This window comes from Amblyomma maculatum, chromosome 9 (assembly GCF_055883805.1).
Source record: "Amblyomma maculatum isolate TAMU_Amacu chromosome 9, ASM5588380v1, whole genome shotgun sequence".
NCBI lineage: Eukaryota > Metazoa > Arthropoda > Arachnida > Ixodida > Ixodidae > Amblyomma > Amblyomma maculatum.
This window is the reverse complement of record NC_139352.1, coordinates 120789672-120809102: the sequence shown is the minus strand read 5'-3', so window position 1 is coordinate 120809102 and position 19431 is coordinate 120789672. Positions and strand designations below refer to the sequence as shown.

The following is a 19431-nucleotide window of genomic DNA, read 5'->3' as shown; positions in this document are numbered from 1 at the left end:
TTTCTTTTTTTTTCTGGTTCACAAATATTTACTTTAATACCATAAGTAATATGTTGGTGAAGTCTGGGGATTGTTTAGCAAGATAGAAAAAAGTAGCTGAGCAATCAAAGCATTAACTAAAATTTATTTTAGATTTTAAGGGAGCAAGATTGTGTCATGAAATTGGGGGCTGTTAACATTGAAGGTGAGCATAGTTATTAAATTTTCTGAATTGGCAATGTGCTTCTTAATGTTAAATGACAATACTATACATTTGAAATCTCGCTGAGTTGGTTTTCTCGTAAATATTTTTCAAAGGGCATCACTAGTCATTTTTAATGCAACAAGTACAGATAGAAAATGTATTTTACAATACAAAACAGGTTAATGTGATTTCTGCAACAATACAATGCTCAGCAACAGCACATTACACAACAAGAAAAAGCCAACCCAACAAGCTTTTATATGTGAAGTTATTTATTTATTTTCGATACCCTCAAGCGCCGATGCATTACAGAGGGGAGTGGGCAAGCAAACAACGCAAGAAAATGTTTCTTTTTTTTTGTTAAAGGCGGCACTACAGCGTAGTTAAAATGTAGGAACATACAATATTCCAAGCAGTCAAAGAAATGCAGAAAAAAAAAAGTACAGAAACAACAGCAGTAACAATTGCAACGCAAGAAACTGAACAATCATAGCAGAAAAGAATAACAAAAACAAAAAATAATGAAGCACAAGGAACTAACTATTTGAATCAGATAAAAGTGTCCTCATCAGATGCTGACGATAGGTAGCATAATCCCATACAAGCCACGGCAGCGGGAAGGTGGTTCCACTCTTTCGATGTGCGAAGAATGAAATAATGCAAAAAAGTGTCCGTATGGCAAAAACTAGATCCACTCTTATGTTGATGGTCGACACAAGAAGAGCGATAGGGGCGTGTAGTGATAAAACGAGAGTGCTGTAACTAGTAACGATAAATTTTATGAAAAAAGCATAGGTGCAAAAATTTTCTACGTTGTGCGAGAGACGGTAAGGAAAGATTAGATTTCATAGCTGAGACACTCGCGGTCCGGTTAAAATTAGAAAGTATAAAACGAACTGCATTATTTTGAAAAAGTTCTAGTGAAGCGCAAAGCGAGACGTGATGAGGGTCCCAAAGGGGGGCAGCATATTCCAATTTAGGAAGAACAAGTGTTTTAAAAAGTATTAATTTTAAAGAGACAAGGGCTTTGATGAAGTTACGACGTAAATACCCTAGCATGCGGTTAGCGCTACTAATAATTAGTTCGATATGTGGTTTCCAGGTTAGTGATGAACTTATGAGTACACCAAAGTACCTGTATGTTGCTACAGATGCAATCGGAATATTATCCAAAGTGTAAGTGGAGGTAGTAGTATTTTGTCTGGAAACTCTCATTAAAGCGCACTTGCGTGGGTTTAGTTGCATTTGCCATTTTTTATACCAAAGAGAAATGTTATTGAGATCAGTCTGAAGGTAGTGTTTGTCGTCTTCGGTGCAAATTTCGCAATATAAAACACAGTCATCCGCGTATAAGTGTATATTAGAAGAAACGCAGTTAGGCAAGTCATTGATATATATCAAAAAAAGAAGTGGGCCTAGTACAGAATCTTGGGGGACGCCTTATGTTACTTCAGTTAAAGGAGAATCGTAGTCATTAAGTGTTACACATTGTGAACGATTAGCTAGAAAACATTCCAGCCAGGCTAAAGCATTATGATCTAGGTTTAGAGCAAAAAGCTTAAGCATGAGTAGCTTGTGGTTCACCTTATCAAATGCCTTTGCAAAATCTAGGAATATGCAGTCGGCCTGTGAATTTTTATCGAGAATTACATGCAAGGAATGTGTGAAAAGGAGTTGAGTTTCACAAGAATAAGTTCGCCGGAAACCGTGCTAGGCAGAAGTAAAAAAAGAGTTTGATTCCAGAAGTTGAATATGCAGACCTGCCAACACCACAGTGCTCAATCTACTATAGCGGATGCAAAAAAATACTAAGATTTGGTGAAAAATACTAAGATCTTATTACTCAAAATCTCTTTTGAATGATGAAAAGCAGACCAGTACAAACTAGAGTTCCGAAAAGTCACCTAAACAAAATTTCAGAAAGACGTATTTGAAGTGAAAGGTTGGGACAGTAAAAAAGAGGTTACTGCTTTTGTCTTCTGCAGGAAGTTCTTGTCAAACACCTGATTGTGACGAACTCCAGACTCCTTTCATTTGACAAGTAACAGTTGTTCTAGGCACTTTTTTGACATGGAGGAGCAAAACCTGGTGCACATCTTCTTGACTTTGCTAAACACTCGTTCACACTCTGCATTACTGCATGGGAGAGTGAAAATGCCAAACATAGCTTTTGAAAGCTTATCGTACTTGAAAGTACGATCAATGTCCTGAAGACTGGCAACAGAGTGCCTTGCTCGTCTATGCACTCCTGGATGATTGCTTCTACTCGCTCAGAAAAGCCGTGAAGAGACACTCGGCTTGAATAGTGGCTTGGTCCACTTCAAAATTAAAATGCTCACTAATCTTCTCGTTGGTGTCAATGATACTCGCTAAATCCTTATTCTTATTTGTATTGAGATGGAGCAGAATTTCCAGACGACCGACATGCGCAATATTCACATGAAGCGGCAGTAGGTGCAGAAAGCATACCTTTCGCCTTTACTATGTTTTTGTGTGCACAAAAAATCCACTGAATATTTGAGCATGAACACTTGAAAGTACTTCTTGTAGACATCTCACAATCACACCCGCAGCAACTACGCTGCCAAAACAGTAAGCATAGCTAACAGCTTGACAGCCTTGGCTAGCCGAAAAGTCAACAATTGCGATGACTATGTAGCCATACTTTATTGAACGGGCATGATCTGAGGTGCCGACAAGTGATGTGGCAAACACCACGGAAAGATGCACCGCGGAGTACATAGCCCGCCATGAGACGGTGCACGCGACACAAAACCAGCTGAGTTCGCGTTTTCGCACATCTACTCGGTCTAACCCTACTACCCCTTTTTATTCAACACACAAATCAAGAAAAATCGTAAAATGAGAGTGGGCTCTACGATACTCGTAAGAAAGCACTGAAAATTGGCAGGTATGAATATGTTAGAATACAAAATATGTTCCATTAGTTTGCAGGCAATGCTTGTTAGTGAAATGGATCTGTAGTTCAAAAGTGAATATCTGTTACCTGATTTATGTAAGGGGACCACCTTCCCGATTTTTAATGAATCTATTATTTTCCCAATACCACCAGGATCAATTATAACAGGAAACATACAGAAAAAGTTATTGTGCGGCACAGTGCACGTCGTATTCATATTAGACGAGGTAAAACTGAGTGAAAATATGTTGTTAAGCACTACGGGGCATTCTGCCGGGTGGAGAGGCTCACCAGTCATCCTGAAGTGAAATCACATTATTTTTATTAGGGTTGACAACACTCCAGAATTTCTTTGGGTTACTTGATAGCATAATTGGCAAGGTAGTATTAAAAAAGTAGATTTTTGTGTTATGCACAGCTTTCGTGTAATCAGCTTCAGCTACAAAATAGGCTTCCTAGCGGTAACTTCGGTTACTTGCCTTTGTGAAACGAAAAAGGTGTTTCTGTTTATTCAAGAGACATTAAAATGTTTGGTTAAACCATGGAGTATTAGTATTAGATGAGATGCATCGAACAGGCACATGTGCCTCGGTGAGTTCCTGCACTTTTGTCTTGTATAATTCCCAGTTATCCTGTACACTACGTAGTTCGAAGCCTTCCAGATATGTGTCTAAATACCTGCCTAGTTTTTTGTTGATGACATTGAAGTCTGCTTTACTGTAGTCACGAATGACTTTCTGGCGCAAAACGGCCCATGGGGATGAAACTGTTAGCTCGAAGTGCAGCATGGAATGATTGCTTAAACCTGCAAGAGATACAAGATACAAACCTGGGGAGATACAAGTTCCAGATGAGTCGTTAGGATCTAATCTATCGTGTTAGCTAAATCTGCCGTTTGTCTGGTCGGTAAAGGGACAAGTTGAGTTAAATGAAAGCACGCGCACAGATCTAAAAATTGCTGACGTGATGAAGCTGGTTTTACAACAGGAATAGCGCCAGACCATGCATTATTAGGGAGATTAGAGTCACCTACTAGGACAACAGGATGTGATGGGAAACGACAAACAGTGTTATTCAGGTCATCATGCAAACTGTCAAAGAATGCAGCTGTAGAATTTGGGGGGCGGTAGCAAACACCCAGCAAGATTCTCGTATGACCCAGTGTGACGCAGACCCATACCATTTCCAATTCGGAAACATGTGATATCAGAAAAGAGTGGATGCTTTGTGATATCGCAATCAGCGTTCCACCACCGGAACGGTAGATATCGTATGTTTTGGGACCATAAAAAATTTTGCTGCTTTCAATTCTTGCGCCAGGTCTCCGTTAGAATAATTAGGTCTGCGTCAGTGGCACTTTTTATGTTAATAAACAGCACCTGAACGTGGTTCTCGCTACCAGTTAACTTTGACTGTTAGGACGAACACTGCTGACAAGGCACGCCAGACGTCGTTGCCCGATTTGCATGCGATCGAGTATTCGAAGCCGGTCCACTGCTTTTGTTAGCATATTTTGTCTGGGCTGTTGTCTGAGCAGGGCGAAATTCTTTGCTTTAATTCCTGCACACTGTCACTTGAGCTGTCATAGACATAAATCTTTTTATTCACGTGCAGTTTGTCATACAGGAGGTGAAAATGGGAGATTCCAGTAACGATTTCACAAACTCGATCAGCTTCTTCCACGTATGCCTTGTTGCTGGTGAGAAGTTTTCAGTGATCGATATATCCCGATCCATTAACTTTGATTTTTGCAGAAGCACACTCTCTTTCACCTTAAAGTGAGAAAACCTGACTATTAAAGGTCCGCATTTGTTTTCTTGGTAGCGTCCACCGAGACTATGAGCGCGCTCTATTGCGTTAGGGGGTATCTCTAAGTCTGTGTACTGCGTAAATAAGGTAGAAAGCTGGGCAAGTTGGTAATTAGACATGATTGAAAAAATGCACTGCGCTAAAAAAGACGACGACAAAACACTTAAAGAACTGGACAAGTGCCGACTCACAACTAAGTTTATTCGAACAAATAGACGAGATATATACAGAGAAACGAACAGATGCACCTGCGCGGAACCACCAGATTGTCAAAAAAACCATTGCGTTTCAAGTTTTGTCAAGGTATAAAAATTCACACTCTGCAAGGGAGGCAGTTACATTTTTTCAACTGTGTAAGTAAGCCAAGAAGCTTTTCCTCAGTCTATTCCCGTGATTCAGAGCTGTCTTCAACGCCATCGAACAGAAGATTGTTGCGACGAGCCCGGTCTTCCAGGTCATCGAGACGGGAACGCAGTCTATCGCTTTGTTGAACAACGCCGCTAATTGTTTCTTGACCAGTTTGTAAATGGTGTTCAAATTCATCAAGATCAGCAGTCGGCCTCCACCTCTGACAGGTGTTCATTTAAGTGATCAATTTTCAATTCAAGTGATTGCTGAAAGGCCTTAATGTCATTAACAACGCCCAGGAAATCAGCTTGCCCCAATCCGTTAAAAAATTTCATCAAGCTGAGCAGAGTCTGCTTCAGCAGTGTTGTTTTTGTTCAGGCCAGTATTGCTTTCAATGTCACCAGAATGCAACAGCAATTCGGTAATCACGTCAATGCAGTCTTCACAAATATCACACAAAGCGCATAGGCTCGGGAACAGCATAAGTACCGGTTACTAGTGCATTTTGCAAACAGTGAGACAGAGTTACAGACATGAACAAAGCGGAAGCAAGAAACGTCAGCCATGTCAGCGCGATCGCCGCTCCCGGGCCCACTGAAAATTGGCCAGATGCGGTGGCTTCTTAAATCCCGCGCTGGTGACGCACGCGTCAATGTGGCTGTTGTGGTAGTGCTGACGGAAACGCCCCAAGGGAAACCAGTGACGCTCGGGTGATAAGGCCAGGAAGCATTATCCGATCCAGGAAGAACAGACCGGGAGTTACTTTCCATGCTATGGAAAAGATAGGGACCAAGCAGGCAGGAAATCACCTGAACAAAGCGGAAGCATAAAACGTCAGCCATGTCAGCGCGAACGCCGCTCCCGGGCCCACTGAAGATTGGCCAGATGCGGTGGCTTCCTATATCCGGCGCTAGTGATGCACTCGCCGATGTGGCTGTTGTGGTAGTGCTGACGGAAACGCCCCAAGGGAAAACAGTGACACTCGGGTGATAAGGCCTCGAAGCATTATCCGATCCAGGAAGAACAGACCAGCGGGATGGTTGGTTTGGTTTGTGGGGGTTAGTGTCCCAAAGCGACTCAGGCTATGAGAGACGCTGTAGTGGAGGACTACGGAAATTTCAACCACCTGGGGTTCTTTAACGTGCACTGACATCGCACAGCACACGTGCGCCTTGCTTTTCGCCTACATCGAAAAGCGGCCGCCGAGTCACCCCGGCGGGGTCACTTTTCATGCTATGGCACAGATGGGGACCAAGCAGGCAGGTCATCAACTGAACAAAGCGGAAGCATGAAACGTCAGCTATGTCAGCGCGAACGCCGCTCCCGGGCCCACTGAAGCTTGGCCAGATGCGGTGGCTTCTTATATCCCGCGCTGGTGATGCACTCGTCGATGTGGCTGTTGTGGTAGTGTTGATGGAAACGCCCCAAGGGAAACCAGTGACGCTCGGGTGATAAGGCCAGGAAGCATTATCCGATCCTTGAAGAACAGACCAGGGAATTATTTTCCATGCTTTGACACAGATAGGGACCAAGCAGGCAGGTCACCACCTGAACAAAGCGGAAACGTCAGCTATGTCAGCGCGAACGCCGCTCCTGGGCCCACTGAAGCTTGGCCAGATGTGGTGGCTTCTTATATCCCACGCTGGTGATGCACTCGTCGATGTGGCTGTTGTGGTAGTGTTGACGAAAACGCCCCAAGGGAAACCAGTGACGCTCGGATGATAAGGCCAGGAAGCATTATCTGATCCAAGAAGAACAGACCAGGGAGTTAATTCTTTCCATGCTATGGCACAGACCAAGCAGGCAGGTCATCATCTGAACAAAGCGGAAGCATGAAACGTCAGCCATGTCAGCGCGCCGCTCCTGGGCCTATTAGAAAATTTTAGAAATTGCACTCACATTCAGTTTTGAGCTTTGCTTTCATGATATATCCAACACAGTGAAAGTATGTTCTCACGCCATATTGGAATGCTTGCATGGCCACAAAATTATAGTGTAATGCATGGAGCTGCATTTCTAAAAAAGATATTTACCCGAGCACCACATAAACGCAGGATATTATTCGTATCACTGAGCATGCACGACTAACAGGCACATTATATGCATGAAAAGATTTGTGCATGGCTAGCTCTGGAATGACGGGCCATTTTGGCATGCATGTGTAGCAGTGTGGTGCTTTGTTAACAATGGCAAGGGAGATGTGGTGACACGATGATTTCATTCGAATTCTATTTCATTCCAATTCTTTTCGGCACCTCATTAGGACTATTTTGGTAACCAACACCATCTGCACCAGTGCAGTAAATCTCCAACACCTCCTATGGTTTTTTTTCTGCACTAGTGTAGCTGGTGTAGGGTAAAAAAAAAATGGCCATATTATTTTCTTATAGATTCATTGTCACCGGTCAGCTAATCAGAAGGATGAACGATAAGAACCAAATAAAATTACTATTGCCTAAGGGTTTTACATTCATTGGATGCCTTCCATATAGTGCTTGCAAACTGAGTGCACAAAGCACAATGGGGTCCGGTAACAGTTGTGTGACTTTGGGATCCTTGTGTATATACAGTTAAACCTGGTTATAACGAAATTGTAAAATGGCCGCGATTTTTCGTTACATGCAGTTTTCGTGTGAAGACCCAAAAGGACAATGTAGAATGGAAACCAGATTAATCGTAAGGGAAACCACACACAGTAAATCAGAATTAATGGAAGTCTTAGAAGCGGTGAAATGTTTCGCGATTGCGCTGATAGCGCGGCGCAACTGCGGCGGCAGCCTACGAGGGCGCGGGGAAAAGAGGTGGTGGAGGAGGAGCGTGCGCTCACCATCGTGTCCCCCACCACCGTTGCCCCAGGAAACCGACTCTGCCTCGCGTCGCCAGCGCGCTCCGCTATTCCCGCTGCCGACACACGGGAGCCCGCGAGCAACCGCGTGGCAGCGAAGGAAGCGCGCTGCTCGCCCCACGTTTTTTTTTTTTTTTTGCTGCTGTCTTTATTTTTGGCCGCTTTTAGCCATGGAATATTGTAGTGCTATGTTCCGACAGCAAAAGCAGCGGAGATGCTGCGTCTGCCAAGGAGATGCGAAACGCTGTATCAACTGCAGTTGCTCGTTGCTAGATGTTCCTCTCACTTCAGTTCGTGTTTTATCGTCCTGAAACTTGCGGGGTTGTGCGAAATTTCCAGCGACTTGGCACTACCTAAGAGACAGTCAGCGCCGCGAGTTCGTTATATCAAGGTCAACCGCCGTGACATTTTCGTTACATGGAGTTTCCAAGTACATGCACTTCGATGGGGGCAGCGTTGGGGAGTTGAAAAACTTCGTAATATCAAGGAATTTGCTACAAGGCGGTTCGTTACATAGAGGTTTAACTGCACCTATTTTTATGCATCTTTTAGCATGATTCGAATAAATTCTTCCTTAAAAAAAAAAAAGTATCTCACACGAGTCAGCAAAAAAGCATAAATTTATTATGCACTTTTTTTTATTCATTTTTCTTTTTGGGGATATAGAGATGACAAGAACAAATCTACAGTTTATTCCTCAAATAAGTTACTTTATTCGTGCCTTTTGTGTTTTTCCAGTACTACCTCGACCCTCCAGTGAAACTGCGTGAAAGTCTTGACAGACACGGCATATCGCCCCGCGAGTTCTTCACCCTGAAGCATGGCGAGTCAAGGCTTTTGCATGCAACGACTTCGAACCGAATGTCCCGTGTGTTACCCTGATGACCATGCTAGGACGTGTCTGATTTCAACGCTTTGTTGTTTCCTCAACCTTCTGGCCGTGGCCCGATCCTCGGCCGTGTGTCACAAGGCTGACGTCAATGGTGGCCCACGACATCAACGCAGAAGGGATGCATTGCTGTCGTCATGAGTGGTGCAAGAGGTGACTGCACTCGCCTCCAAAGGCAGGCAATCGGCATCGACTACACAAGTGGCCTTCTTTGTCTGCTTTGTTTTATCGGGTGCAGGCAACAACAGCACACAAAGATAGGAAACTGGAAACATCTCAAGCCAGCGGCAGCCAGCCATGTTACTGGCTGCTCACTTTTTTTTTTTTTTTTAGAGTGTGTGTGTACATGTGTTCCTGTGTGTAAACAGGTGTTCCACAGTGATGTCTAATTGTCCTCGAGGAAAAGTTTGGCTCTTTTGCGGCATGAATGTGGTTCCACAGAGCCTAGTTTCGCAATGGCACTACACTACAGCAGGGTGGTTATTCCGTGCCCCTCAGGACAGCCGATACTCTTGAAACTACGACTGAGCAAAGGGATTCTCATTGTTGAGAGAAGGGCTGTTGTTGTTTTTGTGACTGTTTGTTTCTGTTAAATGCAGATGTTGCTGGGCAAAAGGCACAAGGAATCTTTTGGAGTGCAGCAACCTCTCTGCAGTTTTGAGAAATTTTGTTTTTTTGTTTTTCATTCCCTTGCAGCCATGTTTCATGGTTAACAAGTGAAGTATTTTTCCTTATATGCACATAGGAGTGAAACTGTTTAATGTAAATTTCCTACAGTTCTGTTTTCAACTTAGGGAGTTGTTCCAAAGTGCAATCATTTTTACACTCCTTTGAAACTCTCAGCTTAGGCACAATAAATGTCCTTGGTACTTTCACCCAATTTATTGAAGCTAGTCAACAGTTAGTTTCTCCTTGTGCCCAGCTCAATTTAATAAGCAACTTACCCGTAACATAACACTGCTTATTTTTTTCTGAGAAATCACAAAATGTTTTCAAACTGTTTAGTAACCGGTGAGCTGTCTTTGCTACCCAGCCAGGCAATCAGCAAATATGTTTCAGAAAAGTGCCAGTGATAGTTTAATGTGTACTTCATAGCTGTGCTCTTTTCTAGTTGTGCTCTGTGATTAACTTGTTGACTTGTTCCTCTTGATGAATCTTTATCACATATGCAGAAGTTTCCACATCTCTCATTCATCATTTCAACTGGAAAAAGCACAACAAAATGTCTTCTTCACCAACAAAAAAGAAAAAAGTCAGCAGTTTGTCTCCAGAGACATTTATTCACACTTAACTTAATCCGAAAAAGCATTTAGCAAAGTACCCACAATCTAATTTTAAACTGATTTGCGTGCTCCATGTTTTCATTTCGCTGCTTGAAGTAATGCTATGCACAGACCTCGAGACAATAGTAACAGGCAATGTAACAAAAAGCACCAGTCAACATTTGTGTAAATCCAGTTCTATCAAGCTCCCACTTTTTTCTGCACTTTATGACATTATTCATGGCACATCATCATGAGAGCCGGGAGAAGAAGCAAACAATTATTTTATGTCAATGCTATGAAACTCTGTTCTATGCACTATGTGCTTGAATCAACTGTTTTCTTCCATGAACATTTTTTGGAACCCGTGCAATAATTGAGCAGCTGAGGTCAGCATTAAGGTCTCCTTGCTGAGTTTGCACGTGCCCCTTCTTTATAATGTGATAATTTTGGTATCATGATGTTCAGCAGGTCCCAGAGACTATGAATGCACTCTTGAGGGCTACATATATTTGTGCAATGTGTCAGTAGCTAGCGTCAGTAAAGCAAAATCATAATTGATGACAGATTTATAGCAGTGAAATCAAAACAGTATTGATTGTTCCTGGCCACATGTGTTGCTGCTCTCTTAAAGAATTCCTATGGTCTTTTCTTAATGTGAGCATAAAACTTTCTCTTTTTCACGTGTATATTTCTTGGTCATCCAAGGCATGTATGCATTCTCCTTAAATGTCTTAAACATCCTTTAATGTGCAATGTCTCACGGTTTGTTAATCGAGGAGGATACTGTGCAGGTGATCTGGGCACACCTAGTTTGAATCAGAATGTTTCATTTGCCTGTATGCTGCATCGGTGAACACTTCACAAGACGATGCTTATTATTCGCTGCAATCAGCACTGATCGATCCTCTGATTTTTCTACATTTGTGAGCCTAAATCATGAACCTAAATACAAGTATAAGAAAGGCAACATATATATGCTGGTTGTATTTTTCTGTGTGCTAATGAATTCAAACAGTATACAGTCAAACCCACTTATAACAACTCAAGTGCCATAAAAATACCACTGTTATAATCGGATTAAGCCATAAAAACAATTAAAACATCACAAACTTGAGAAAGTTTGATGAGGAGAAAGTGGCCCGCATTTTTTACGTATTCCCGGACACGAACCCGTAAGTCAGCTTTGACTGCCTCCTGGCTTGACATCTCTCTGCAATGTGTCCAACTGTTGCAAGTAGCTTAGTGAAAGACGGCATGGACTTGACCATTCTTAGTGCTTCCTAGTGGTGGTTTGGCCGGTGCAGTCGCAGTAGTATGTATTTGCAAGTCCCTTCTTCAGTGACCAGATTTAATCGGTACAACCGATAATCTACCATGACAGCATTGCTAGATGCAGTTTATATTACCATGGGATACATGGTAAAAGCTGACAGTGCTGCAGTTGTTCATTGTTATATGTGACATATTGTTCAAAGCAGCATTGTTATAAGTGGGTTTGACTGTATGCAAAATCCAATGTCAAAGTACCCTTTCTCTGTCTCCAGCAGACGCTGCTTTTCATGCTGGTTGCAGAAGTTGGCCTCTATAAAAATATGAAATGACTCATTTTATTTCAAATTTTGTCTTGTGCTAGCTGATTTCCTTTCAATTTAATTGAATGGCACACTGCAATGTATCTGCTTTCTCCCTAGTCTAGGTTTTGCCATGCCATGCCTCGCTACTACGTCTGAGAGATGAAATGTGAGGCACCTGACCTCATTCCCTTGTCAGTCTACCTTTCTTTTTCTTTAATGTTATGAAGGCTTGCAGCAGGACTTGTTAGGTGTTATAAGAACCAGTGGGAGGAGCTTCCAAACGACATAATAAAGGTTGCACAATAATGCACAATAATGCAGAATTTGACGAGTACGACGGTGTGGCATCCTATGTGGAGCGAGGAAATAAACGTTCAGAAATGGCATGCACTGCATACATAAAGGGTTAAACAGTATTCAGCTTTAATTAAGATGTTCTTGCCAGTCAGAATTCATTTTAGTTTCTGTGATCACACCAAGAACCCAAGAATGCAGCAAATCATGCATTAAGTCATGCATACACACAGTGCAGCAGTACTCTTGCATTGGCTCGTCAAGCTCTCAGGCTCTGTAGCAGGCATAATCCAACCTTTCACTACTTCTGAACAGTTAACAGCAAACTGTTCATTTGTTGCAACAGCTGGCAAAACAATGCCTACTGTCATTCAGGAAGGCCAAACATTTTTCTCGATCAGCTAAAACAAAACTTTTTCATGGCTCTTGTAAGTGAACTGATAAATACTCATGAAATTCTAGTACAATAGTCTGGGATTGAAGATGGTTTTTGTTCAGATACATGCACACTACAGCTCGTTAAATTTCCGGCCAAATCAGTTGTAACTGCTCTTATTACAAAGCAGGAGCACAAGTGCTCAGCATGACTTCTTTCAGATCAGTATTTGCAAAGTGCCAGCTGCAATGTTTCTGTCTGCCCTAGAGGCAGGGCCACCACATTTTTAGAGGATCAAATTGCCATAAAGAGGCTGCATTCCTTTGATGTGTTAGCTGGTCTCCCACTGGTTCTTCATCTTTTATCTCTGGCTTCCGGAAAGAGTACAGAGTTTCATCAAAATTCAACCACAAAGTGCAATTTAGAAAGTATGGTGAGGAAAATCTGATCGGATTTTTATTACAAAAAATCGATTGAATAGCTCTATTAGCCATGATGATACTTTGCTGCAAAGGACCACTGTGAACCAATTACACAAAAAGGCACGCAACGAAGAGCAGAACTAAGCTTTGCAATGGATCCTTATCAATTTGCCCAGGCAGCTGTTCTAGCATGTTGACTTTTATTTGGCAGTGCTGCTGACAAAATGCTGAAAACATGATTCCTGCCACTCGACTGAAACTGTGTTGTAAACAGGGAAAAAGTGAAGGGTGGTGTAGCTGAGTCTCTGAGATACACATACAAAACCTGTCTCGACATCATTTCAGTTTGCGTGTAAAAGTGGTCAGTGGTGGCAATACCTGTATTCTATTTTCTTTTCCCCCTTTTTTTGAGCTTGTGAAAGTTCTTCTCAGAAAGTAGCTTGTTTTTAATAGAACACCGGAACCTGTTGCCACAGGCCCACTTCTACTTCTTCTCGGTGTCCCTAGTGTGTTTTTGTAGTGCTGCTCATTCAGTTTTCTTTTTTCTTTTTTCCTTCTTACGCCTCACATGCTTCATTCGGTGCCTGTTAGCTGGAACAAGGCAATGTGCAGACACTGCTCTCTTGGTCACTGCGGCGACTCGCCTGAAGCTGTGGGCACACTGTTGAACTGAGCAATAAAAAATGTTTAGTCTTGTTATCGTGGTGACAGTCTGCTTCTGTCTGTAGCATCTGTGCTGTACATGTACCGGCTTTCAAAAGCAGAAAAAAAAAAAGATTAATTAAATGCGGCATAGCTGGATGAAGAAAATTCAAGACCCAAGGCACAACAGCACAAGCTACAAAAGGGTAAGAATGAAAAGACGGTTGTACAGTGCTTCACTTTCTTGTCCTTGTGTAAATTGCGCTGTTCTACCTTGTGATGAACCAACTATCCCTAGAACTAGCTCGCCTAGAAAAATATGGGCTTCTGCGCTTGACCTCTCAATCAGCGCCCATGTGTGTTTTGTTTGTGTCAACTTCTATCGTCCGCGTCTGCTGCGCTGTATCAAGAACTATCCCCAAGATAGTTGTTCAAGATTCAAGTTCAAGGCTCAACATGAAGAGATTTGGTGGGTACTCAGAAACTGCTTCAGTTCAACAAGCTTGCAAGGCCAGAAGCTCTGGATGTGCTGCTCAACAAGGCTTACACAAGCAACTCTTCTGTTCATCTTAACTCTCATTTAGTGTTCATTAACCTTTATTAACAGCCTAAAGAATTGGAGTAAATTTGTATTGTTTGATTCAGATTCAGTTAATAGCAATACTTGCCACAGTGGCTTTATGGCTATGGCACTTTGCTTCTGAGCCCAAGGCTGTAAAGCTGAGAGTCCAGGGTCCGTATTCAGAGTCTGCGTCGTTATCGAAAGTGTCGCTATCTTCCTGATCGCGAGTCATGATGTTGCCACCTCATCCGGTTCCGTAGTGGCAACACCCGATTCCGGCATTTCGACCAATCAGATGACTCGAGATCACGTGAGACAGCGACACTTAACGACGCAAACTCGGAAAAAGGGCCCTAGACACTGCATAGGGGAGAAAACCTGGGCCAGGGGGCGCTGCGCCGCTCTGTGCGTCCAGTGCCGCCGGGTACCCACCGGTTTCCAATGGGTACAAGATTTCCCCCGGCCTGGTGCTCGGCTCTTCTGGGGTGAAATGCTTGGGAAAAGGGGCCATGAACCAAAATGTTGACAGCCGTGTGGTGCGGACGCGTGTTCCGTCGCTCCTCTGATTGCACGTGGATACCAGAAACGGATGGACTGGCGACAGCGGGAGTTTCCAAAGCGTCAAACAAATGAGTTCTTTCTTTTATTAACTTTCTTTCGTATTTCGCTTTCAGCTAGTTAGGTTAGGTGCAGCCTAAAGAATAGATTTTAGCTCTTTGTCCTAGCGGCCTGGTTTTTTGTGCCGGCAGCTAGGTTTTCTCGCCGTTCATTTTTTAACTATTGTGTTTAGATAAATAATTTTTTTTCTAGGCTATTGGCTTTTGCAAAATTGATTTTAACGCGTTTTTTTGCTAGCCGTTTCTTGTGTCTTCATTTGGCAGTTTGTATATTCTGAGAATTCGTAATAGATATAGTTCAGTCAATACATGCTTAAGATGTGCAATCAAAAGAAGGTAAAGTGTACTCAGTGTGAGGCGCAGGTTAATCTCAAGGAAACGCGTTTTGACTCTGTAGGTGAAGCGGAAGGCAGTGACTTTTTGTATCGGTGTTGCGTGCTGAGTGCGCGCTTAGATAGATTTGATCAAGAAAGGGGCAGTTTAGTGTCTCGTGTGGATGATTTAGAAAATGAAGTACGTTTGTTAAGGGCATAGAATCAAACTGCTTGGACAGCTTTCTCAAATGGAAAAAAAAAAGGCCGACTTTATCCTTGGAACCAACGAGGACGAACATTCCAGTGTGGGCCACATGGCTGGGACCAGTACTGGCATGAAAGGCATAAGAAAAGTAGGTCAGGCGGATCAGAACCGACAGAGCTATTTAGAAGCAGCTACTGAGAAGCCGGAAAAAAAGAAAGAAGTAAGGAAGAATGAAAATCCCAGAGAGAAGGACACAGATAACCGAAAGCAGGAGCCAACAGTTGGGAGAGGGAGAGAGAAGGCCCAGGTGCTTATCGCCGAAGATTCTAACATGAGCAGGTGCAAGCGAGATATCTTGGAACGTATAAAGGGTGATCAGCGAGTGTTAGTTGGAGCCTTCCCAGGGAACACAATGAGGGCAGTGCTGAAAGAAAGTAAAAATAGGCTGTTGAAGAATTCCGCAGAGCGCAGTATGGTGATAGTAGCCGCGGGGCTAAACGATGTCCTAAATGGTGACGCTGCAGGAGTAGTGGAAAGTTTAGCTAAGGGAGTTGACGATTTCAGGGAGATAGCACAGCAAGCGCAGATAGTTGTATGCACAGTACCGGAGGTGCTAGGATTGAACGGAAAGCTGGAAAAGGACATGGTGACAATTAATCAGGACATAAGGAAGTTAAGCCTGGAGAAGCGTTTCGAAGTGGTTGAGGTAAACAGGGAGGTGCATAAAGCAGGTTTTGGTAGGGCTTTTCAGCGAGATGGCATTCATTTTAACAGAAGGGTGGGAGCAGAGATCGGCTGGCGCCTGGCAGGCAGGGCTGTAGCTTTTTTAGGGGGTCTGCGAGGACTCCGTGCACAGAGGTAGTTAGAAGTGAAGCAGAAGAAAGTGTAATAATGGAGGCTGAGCCCCCAAAAATGGCAAGAAGGAGGTCAAGAATGAAAAGTACAAAAAAGAAATTTAACACTAGGATCAGCTACACAAACATGCAAGGCGGTAGAAAAAGAGCGAAATGACTAGAGATAGAACAGCAGTTGAAGGATGACAAAATAGGTGTGTACGCTCTTTGCGAGACTCATCTCAGGGATCTAGAAGATCCGCCGTTTATAGAAGGCTACGTCTGGGAAGGGTGCAACAGAACGAGAACGGAAAAAAAGGGTGGAGGGGTAGGTATGTTGATACACCAGGGAACAAATTGGCAAATAATTAAATCATCTTGTAAAGAACATATCTGGGTTTCGGGAACAATTGCCAGCATAAGGACATGGCTAGGGATAGTTTATTTAGGAACACAACACCAATGCAGGCAAGAAAACAGGGATCTTGTTGAATGTCTCAGTGACGATATAAGCCAGTTTGGAGACGGGGCCAATATTATTTTGCTGGGGGACATGAACGGCCACATCGACGATCTGGATGGATACACAGATTGTAACGGGAAGCTAATGCTAGATTTTTGTGAGCGACACGATCTAGTTATAGTAAATAGAGAAACAAAATGTGAAGGCCAAATCACTTGGGAATTCCGCAACAGGCAGACGACCATTGACTACTGTCTAATGTTGCAGGAAATTTATAGCAAGGTCACAAAAATGAAAATAGACGAAGAAGGAGAGTGTAGTCTGGGAAGTGATCATAAACGTATTAGTCTGCAGATGGGACCCTTGATGAAAAGAGAAACGGAACTTAGACAAAAAGTAAATGCAAAATTAAACGACGATCAAATAGCGCAGATAGCAGCAGACAGAGGAAGCAATAGAGAAAAGCCCCATGGAAGACTGGGATTATGAACAGGTAGAACTACTCATAAGGAGGAAAATTAAGGAGGTTAAAGTAGCAAACCGCTGGAGTGGAAAGAGGAAGCCACGGAGCTGGTGGAGTAAGGAAATCAGGAAAGCTATTGAACAACGACGGGCTGCTTCAAGGGAACACCGAGTGGCAAAGAAAGCAGAGGTGTCTCAGGAGGAAATCGACCAAAAATGGGAATCATATCGACAAAAGAAACTTGAGGTACAGGCCCTCGTCCAAAGTAAAATAAAAGTCCTCTGATCGCTGGATGGCTGACATACACGATGCCTCTAGAGGCGGAGCAAGAACATTCTGGAACCATATAAGCTGGCTAGGGAAAAAGAATCAAAGAAAGCAAGATCGGATTCAAGATAACGGGGGAAATTGTTTAAAGGGAGACAAAGCAGTGACCTACATTACATCAGTTATAGATGAGTCATTTAAAAGCGACGATAGGGTAATCTCCGCAAATCAGGAAACAACACACGGTAGCAGAATACAAAGCAGCTTAGAACTGACCAATCTATACTGGAAAAAGGCAGAAAAAAATATTCCTAAAAACGCATCTACAGAAATAGATGGAATTCCGATCAAGATGATTAATGAACTTGGTCCAAAAAGTAAGGAAACGTTGTTAAAAGCTCTGGAAACAGTCGTAACAAATAAGCAAATTGGACAGCTGGCGGTAGAGTAAAATGAATTTGATTTATAAAGGGAAAGGAGAAAGGATGCATATAAAATCCTGCAGGCCGATTACCATAACATCTGTTATGTACAGGTTGGCCATGCAGGCGGTGAAATTAAAGGTGCAAGCATGTGTAGAAAGTAACAAGATACTCGGAGAACTTCAGAACGGCTTTAGAAATGGTAAGCGCTTAGATGATAGCCTGTTCGTGCTAACCCAATGCATCGAAATATCTAGAGTGGAAAATAGACCTTTGTATTTGGCCTTCCTGGACATAAACGGGGCGTACGACAACGTAAGCAGGGAACTCCTGTGGAACATATTAAAAGAAGAAGGTATCGGTTATGAGATAATAGAGTTCCTACAGGAAATATACCCGGATAACAAAGTAGAAATTACATGGGAAGGGATAGGAAGTACGGAAGATGTCAAAGTATGCAAAGGATTAAGACAAGGCTGTCCTCTATCACCGCTGCTGTTCATGCTTTATATGATGAACGTGGAACGGAGGATACAAGACAGTAACCTAGGTTTTAACCTGTCATATAGATTAGGTGGAAAGACGGTAGAGCAGCACCTCCCCGGTTTGATGTATGCAGACGATATTGTGCTGCCAGCTGAGAGTCTGGAAGAATTTCAAACTCTAGCTAAGTATTGCGGAGACGAAGGGGATGCTCTGGGCTTCAGTTTTAGCGCAGTTAAGTCGGGTCTGATGATTTTCAACGGCTGAACTAATCAGGGTCTTAAAATACAAGGCCATGAATTATCCAGAGTAGCAGAATATAAATATCTGGGGGTATGGGTAAACGAAGGATTGGCATACATTGAAAAGATTGAGTAATCACTTAAGGCCAAAGGGCGAAGGAATGCCGGGATAATGAAGCATAGGGCAATGTGGGGATACAACAGGTATGAGGTTTTGAGGGGTATTTGGAAAGGAATTATGGTGCCCGGACTTACTTTCGGAAATGCGGTTTTGTGCCTAAAATCAGAGGTACAGTCGGCATTAGAAATAAATCAGAGAGCCGTTGGACGATTAGCACTAGGTGCCCACGGCAAAACCACAAATGAGACGGTACAGGGAGATATGGGCTGGGCATCTTTCGAAGTACGGGAAGCTCAGAGTAAAATATTATATGAGGAACGCCTGAGGATTTGGACAGTAACAGATGGGCAGCCAAAGTATTTTTTTTAAGGTGTTTTTTTTTGGCTATGGTACTTGCTGGCATGAATAAGCTGCTACAGGTATTGGTTTGGACCTGTTTTATACAAATACTAGTGTAAATGCAAACTTTGGGTAGGTTTGAAGAGTGAGACGAGGAATTACTGTAGTGTAGGGCTCTGGACTGATTTCGGCCATGTGGTGTTTGGAATCGCACAACACGAGTGTTTTTGCATTTTGACCCCCACTGAAATGTCAATAGGGAACCAAAGCTGGAGTTTGGATGGATGGATGGAATGGATGGAATGGATGGAATATAGGAGCGTCCCCTTTGAAACGAGGTGGTAGCAGTAGCTATCATGCTCATTTTTCTCCCTATATCTTAATTATTGTTTTAAATTGGTTAACTATACCATCATTCTATTTATTAAATTTTTGTTTCTACATTACTAACATTACGTCACTTCTCTGCTTTTAAGCCACCAATCGTCCAGTCGCTTTTTGTTAGCTTCCACCGCCGGTTTATTCACCCGGC

At 42.9% G+C, this 19431-nt stretch overlaps 1 protein-coding gene across 4 annotated transcripts in view; it reads left to right on the top strand.

Annotated features, from left to right (window-relative positions):
* The window catches only part of LOC146180260 (N-acyl-phosphatidylethanolamine-hydrolyzing phospholipase D-like), a 46638-nt gene extending 33022 nt beyond the window's left edge, over positions 1–13616 (top strand). For all 4 annotated transcript variants that reach the window (XM_084579471.1, XM_084579475.1, XM_084579473.1 and 1 more), the window contains exon 8: positions 8845–13616. In XM_084579471.1, coding sequence (XP_084435597.1) covers positions 8845–8988 — 144 coding nt within the window. In that variant the 3' untranslated portion in view covers positions 8989–13616. The remainder of the gene's footprint in view (positions 1–8844) is intronic.
* Positions 13617–19431: the final 5815 nt, after the last annotated feature.